At 59.3% G+C, this 6,347-nt stretch overlaps 1 protein-coding gene across 2 annotated transcripts in view; it reads right to left on the reverse strand.

Moving 5' to 3' along the window:
• The window catches only part of ABCB8 (ATP binding cassette subfamily B member 8), a 20,199-nt gene that overhangs the window by 5,090 nt on the left and 8,762 nt on the right, over nt 1-6,347 (reverse strand). For both annotated transcript variants that reach the window (XM_017520407.2, XM_017520415.2), the window contains 6 exons: nt 6,245-6,347; nt 2,798-2,831; nt 2,468-2,604; nt 2,221-2,315; nt 1,873-2,006; nt 1,007-1,154 (listed from right to left, as the gene is read on the reverse strand). In XM_017520407.2, the coding sequence (XP_017375896.1) occupies nt 1,007-1,154; nt 1,873-2,006; nt 2,221-2,315; nt 2,468-2,604; nt 2,798-2,831; nt 6,245-6,347 (651 nt within the window). The remainder of the gene's footprint in view (nt 1-1,006; nt 1,155-1,872; nt 2,007-2,220; nt 2,316-2,467; nt 2,605-2,797; nt 2,832-6,244) is intronic.

Genomic DNA, 6,347 nt, shown 5'->3' on the forward strand with positions numbered 1-6,347 from the left:
TCAGCCCTGCAGTGCCAGCTGCGCGCCCCCAGTTCAGCCCTGCCGTGCCAGCTGCGCGCCCCCAGGTCAGCCCTGCAGTGCCAGCTGCGCGCCCCTAGTTCAGCCCTCAGTGCCAGCTGCGTGCCCGTAGTTCAGCCCTGCAGTGCCAGCTGCATCCCCCTAGTTGAGCCTTCAGTGCCAGCTGTGTGCCCCTAGTTCAGCCCTGCAGTGCCAGCTGTGTGCCCCTAGTTCAGCCCTGCAGTGAAAGCTGTGTGCCCCTAGGTCAGCCCTCAGTGCCAGCTGCGTGTCCTTAGTTGAGCCCTCAGTGCCAGCTGCGTGCCCCTAATTCAGCCCTCAGTGCCAGCTGCGTGCCCCTAGTTCAGCCCTGCAGTGCCAGCTGCATGCCCCTAGTTGAGCCTTCAGTGCCAGCTGCGTGCCCCTAGTTCAGAACCACCAGAGCCCTCTGCTGGAGCCCATCGAGCCACCCTGATTAGAACGAGGAGAACCGCCTTTAGAGAAGAAAAGCACAAGAAGGCAACAGGAGCCGGAGCGGGGTCGGACAGTGGAGAGGAGGCGGCCCTCTGGGTCTTCTGTTAGGCAACAGGGGCTGAAGGGGGATGAGCAGTGGAGAGGAGGTGGCCCTTGTGCCTTCTGTTCTGTCTGGGGAAGTGGCGGCCCTTTAGGCTTGGTGGGGACTCCAAACACCATGCATCACTGTGTTCCTGGCCAGGGTCCTGCCATATGCCCTTGCTGCATTCTCCAGCTCCTCCTGGAGCCTGTCTTGTCTCTGTGGAATTCTTGGTCTGCTGGCTCTGAACCATATGGGCCTGGACTCCCGTCCCCACAGAGCATCTGTCCCCCTTGGCTGTGGCTCTGGTCTTCCCGGACACAACCATCTTTCTCCCCAACTGTCCCGGCTCCCCTCAGTCCCCCTGGGCTGCTCACTGCTCCTGCAGAATCCTGTGTCCCAGTGCCTCCCCGCCTGGCTCCCCGCAGACCTGAGCAGGGGTCCTGTCCTGGCACCCACCGACAACCGTGTTGTAGCCCTCGGGGAAGCTGGTGATGAACTCGTGGGCATTGGCCTCCCGGGCAGCTGCATACACCTCTTCATCGGAAGCTCCCGGCTTCCCAAAGCGGATGTTCTCCATGATGGTTGTCCCAAACAGGACCGGCTCCTGTGGGTGAGGGGTTATGGAGATAGAGTCCACAGAAACATTCTCTTTGCCCCAGAAACCCAAAGGGCTGCCATGTACGTCGGGACGGTCCATTTTGGAGGATAAGACTAGGAGCTCTTAAAGAATCAGAAGCTCAGAGTCAGAGGTGAAGTGAGGATGCAGAGCGGCCCCCAGAAAGGAAGGACAGGTCGACCTCCTACCAAGGGCCCAGAACCCCTCCCCAGGAGTGGGACTGGGGGGCGCCGGCAGAGCAGGCGCTGGGGTCGGGGGCCTGCACTTGCCTTTCTCCGGCACAGGTACTTTCCCTGGCGGGATGGCAGGCCACCCTCTTCATTCACAGCCCTCAAAGGGGAGGGTGGATCCCCGCTGGGCAGGGCCACCTCAAGCAGAGGGAGAATGGCTGCAGGCCCAGCAACCCCACCACAGGCTCCCCTAGACCTGGATGCTATGGGATTTGCAGAGAATCCCAGGGGTGCCCCATCTGCGTAGACTGCTGTAAACTGGGACAAAGCGTCCCTGCTCTGGGAGACCAGGCAGAGCTGTGGCTGCTCCTGGGAAGGGATGACTTGCCCAGACGACAGCCGGGTATATGTGGAGAAAGCCAGAGGTCTCCCAAGAGCAGCAGGGATGGTGAGGGTGGGATGGAAAGAAAAGGTACCTGAGGACAAGAGGGGCAGAGCCCAGAGGGGGATGGGCAGTGGGACTGAGGGCCACGCACCTGGCTGATGAAGCCAATGACCTGGCCCCGGAGCCAGGAGGGGTCAAGGGTGCGCAGGTCCCGCCCATCCAGCATCACCACGCCTGCCGTGGGGTCGTAGAAGCGCTCCAGCAGGGAAGCCACGGTGGTCTTTCCTGGAGAATTAGGGCGACAGAGGGAGGTGGTGGTCTTTCCTGCGGAAGTAGGGTAAGAGGGAGGGAGGCCAGGGGTTCTGGGGATTGTCCCAGGAAAGGGCCCTGTGGCAGTGGAGGAAGGGACACCACTAGGGTGCAGGGCTCACTGCTCCCGACCTTGATCTGAGTGGCTGCCAGAGGAAGAGCCAGAGGATGAAGAGAAGGCTTCCCTTACCTCCCCCAGACTGGCCCACGAGGGCCACGATCTTGCCAGGGGGCAGCGTCAGGGTGAAGTCTTTCAGCACCTCGAAGCCGGGGCGGCAGGGGTAGCTGGGAGGAGCCAAGAGACCCCCAGTCAGACCAGCCTCCCAGCCCTTGTTGTCCCAGTCCCTCCTAAGTCTCCCTGCAGCCCTCTGAGAGGGCCTGTTTATGGGGGGCATTAAGCCAGACCTCCACCCCCATGCCTGCTCACCCACGCTGACCTGAAGCAGACGTTGTGAAATGTGACGGTGCCACGCAGGTGCTCTTTGGGGATGCAGCAGCCCCCAGACAGCGGGATGCAGGGGCTCAGGGCCATGTACTCAAAGACCCGGGCGCCTGCGCTCAGCCCCCGGACCACCTGTGGGAGGGGATCCAAAGTCCACAGAGAGGCAGGAGTAGGGGTGATGACAGCATCTCCAGGGAGTGGCTGTGGCTCTGGGCTGGGGCCCCCCAGCTCTCCGCCCACCCACACCCAGTCAACAGGCAGCTCCCACAGCGGTACATACATGGTGGAGTTCACAACCCAGGCCTCCACCCTACTGGCCACTCACCTGACCAAACAGGATGGAGAGGTTGGCCATGGACCTGGCAGGAGAAGGAGAGAAGGTTGGAATTGATGGAATAAGACGAGCCAGAGGGAAGGGGAAGGAAGCCATGGTGGGGAGCAAGGTAGCCTGTGGGGTTAAATGCAGGGACCGCTCCTGCAATTTGGGGGCATGGAGCCCTGGGGTGTGGTGACACCAGATGGCTGAGCCTTGGCTCCCTCCCTGGCCCCCTCCTTGGCCGGGTAAGGATGACAGCTGTCCCTCAGCCCAGCCCAGGCCCGCGGGAGGGGGTGCTCCAGGAGGAAATGGAAGTGATGGCACAGGCCTCTGTGGTGTCCTCTACCTCCCTGACCTGTGGTCTGCAGGGGTAGGCCTGTGCACACATGCAGGATGACATCAGCACACAAGGAAGGGAGCCCAGCTGACCCATGACCTCCCTGCGGCCCTGAGGATGCAGATGCCGCTGCCATGAACAGAGATCAAGGCTGCATGGCTCACGAGGGGAGAGCAGATCTAATGCGGCAGACTCCTGGGGGAGCAATGACTTTGGCTGAAATTTAGGTGGGAGAAGTGATGTTAAATCTTTTTGGAGAAAGAAGAAAACAGAGACTCTGGGCCACAGGGGAACTCTGGGGAGACCCCCCAACAAAATTCCCTGAAAAAATCTTTTCTTGTGGGCTTGCCCTGCAGGTGAGTATCCCCGCGGTGAGTATTATCTGTCTAGACAGTGGGTGGCCTCCTGCGTCCAGGCAGGGCTGGGGTAGGGTTGGCAGGCTGCCAGGAGGCCGGGGAAGGTGAATCAACTGCTTCTTGGTCACTGGTCCCTGACTGGCCTGGCTGACCCGTGACAGTGTGTCTTCTGCTGTCTATGCCTGGTCCACTCCTTAAGAAGAGGAAAGACTGACTCCCCAGCAATCCTTGAGCTGTAAGACTCACTTCTTCCAGCACTGGGGTGGCGGTGAGTGGGCGGAGCCTGGAAACCCAAAGGGAAAAGGTCCCAGCAGACTCAGTGTAGTCAGCACTTGCTAAAGGCAGCAAGGAGGCAGCAGCAGGAAGCAGACAGCCCAGCCAGCTATCTGCTGATGAGGAGGAGAACATTCTCCACCAGAGATCCGGAAGACATTAAGGCCTGGCAAAGAGGGCAGGCAGAAAATGAAATTCAAAATGCACGTGACTCACTGGAGTGAGATAACCGTGTTCTCAGGGGCCAAGGGCTGTGGGCTGCAGGCTGTGGGCCTGTACCCAGGTGGGGCCTGGCCCCGATTCTAATGAGGCTGCTGGGCCCCCGTTGCTGTCTGTCCTGGTGCCTCCCCATCTCCATCAGGAGTGCTCAGGATGGGCCCACAGGTTAGGCTGCCTAAGACAGGCCAGGCCATCCTGCTCCCCTCTCTCTGCCTCCCCTCTGCTGACTCCAGTGCCGATGTCTGGGCCCTTGGCTTAGCTGGCAGGACCCAGTGGGAAACACACCAGCTCCTTTACACAACAAACCCAACTCCCTGAAGGTGGGTCAGGAAGAATCTCCACATGGGCAGGGCTAGAAGGACCCCCAAGGGAATGGGTCTAGGGCCTGTGGCTGTGGGAGCAGCCAGCGAGACAGTGCAGACTAGCCCCTAGGTGTTCTTGTGTATATCATAAAATTGCTGGAGCCACTGAGCTTCTTATGGTCCTCAGGACTAAAACGACTGTCTTGTCCAGAAAGGTCAAGGCTGTGGTCAAGGGAAGTGGGTCAGCATGGAGCAGGGCAGGCAGTGGAAGCACCCGCATGCCCCCCCCCCCAGCCCCATCTCTATCACAGTGAGGGCATCTGAATTCCAAAGCCACCAGGGAGCAGTTCTCTGGGCTGGAGGAGGGTGAGGCTGCCCAGGAGGCCTGAGTTCAGGACCAGAAAGGGTCTGAACATGCTCAAGATTGAGGAGCATCGAGCAGAAATGGGGCCCAGGAGAGTGTCTGTGCAGCCGCGGAAATGGGAGGAATGTCTCTGTGGAATGTCAGGTTTGGGGCCGAGAATGGGAGCCGGTCTCCACCTGCCTCCCCCTTCCCTGGACAGTAGGCCCTGCAGTGAGGGATTCTTATCCAGCGACAGACATGCAGGGTGCACCACGCAGCAGGGCAAGGACACATGCCACGGCAGAACCAGGTGGGGCCCTGGAGGAAGAGCAGGGGGCTCAGGGAGGGACAGGGCAGCAGGGGCGACGTGTGGTTGGTGGAGACAGGTCTTACAGCATATTCACTCTCCCATTATTTACCATAGCAGCTGTATGTAGAACTGCTTCTGCTTAGCTTGGAAAGAGACAGGATTGGGGAGGCCTGCCTCAGGCTGTCTAGCGAAGTCAGCCTATTGGCTCTGGACACCCCAGAGGTTCAGCTGAGTGGGTGGTTTCAGATCAATGCAAAACAATAAGCTCTAAGGGTGGGATGTGCAGGGACAGGGGTCAGCATCTCATCCCTGAAGTGGCCGATAATGGGGAGGGGCAGCTCACAAAGCCTGTCAAGGACGGTCCATCCATGGATGGAATGTCATAGCCTGCAATGGAAGGGGATTCGGACACAGGCTGGAACATGGAGGAAGCTGAAGACACGATGCAGAGTGACAAAATGCAGTCGCAAAAGGACACGGATAGACTGACTCCACTTATAGGATGTCCCTAGAGTTGTCAAATCATAAAGACAAAGTGGACTGGTGGGTGCCAGGGGCTGGGGGAGGGCAAGCAGGGACTCGAGTTTCATGGGGACAGTCTCCGCTCCGCCAGATTAGATGTGTTCTGGAGGCCGGGTGCGGTGGCTCATGCCTGTAATCTCAGCACTTTGGGAGGCTGAGGTGGGCAGATCACGAGGTCAGGGGTTCAAGACCAGACTGGCCAACATGGTGAAATCCCATCTCTACTACAAATAGAAAACTTAGCTGGGCATGGTGGCTCATGCCTGTAATCCCAGCTACTTGGGAGGCTGAGGTGGGAGGAAGAGGTTGCAGTGAGCCGAGATCGAGCCACTGTACTCTGGCCTGGGCTACAGAGTGAGACTCCATTAAAAAAAAAAAAAGCGTTCTGGAGATGGGTGGTGATAACAGCGGCACAGCAATGTGAGTGCACCAATGAGCTGCACGCTTCCACATGGTTAAAATGCTGCATTTTATGTTACGTGTACTTTACTACAGTTACAAAAATTTTTTTTAAAAAGCTTGTTAAGGAAACTTCTGGGTCCTTTGGAAGGCTGAAGATGACAAACACATGCCTGCCGAAGCACCACTGCCCCAGCCAGGAGGGTTGTTCTGGGCCCTGAGGGGCTCTCTCCCCGCTCTTTCCCAGCCCGAAGCATCCCCGGGGGGGGGCTGGGCAGGCCTGGAGCTGCACGGCAGTCGGCCCCCAGAGAAGGCTGGCACCTATGTCCCCTGTCCCAGCAGGGCTCTGGAGGGTGGCATGGGGCCCTGCAGCGATGGGAACGGCCCCCACTTACCTTTGCACTGTCTGGGAGGCCACCAGGAAGGACATGAGGTCTCCCCCTGTCAGCTGCTGTCCGGCCACAAGGGAGCCCCCAATAAACAGGGTGCCCAAGACCA

This window comes from Cebus imitator, unplaced genomic scaffold (genome assembly GCF_001604975.1).
Source record: "Cebus imitator isolate Cc_AM_T3 unplaced genomic scaffold, Cebus_imitator-1.0 Scaffold20, whole genome shotgun sequence".
Lineage (NCBI taxonomy): Eukaryota > Metazoa > Chordata > Mammalia > Primates > Cebidae > Cebus > Cebus imitator.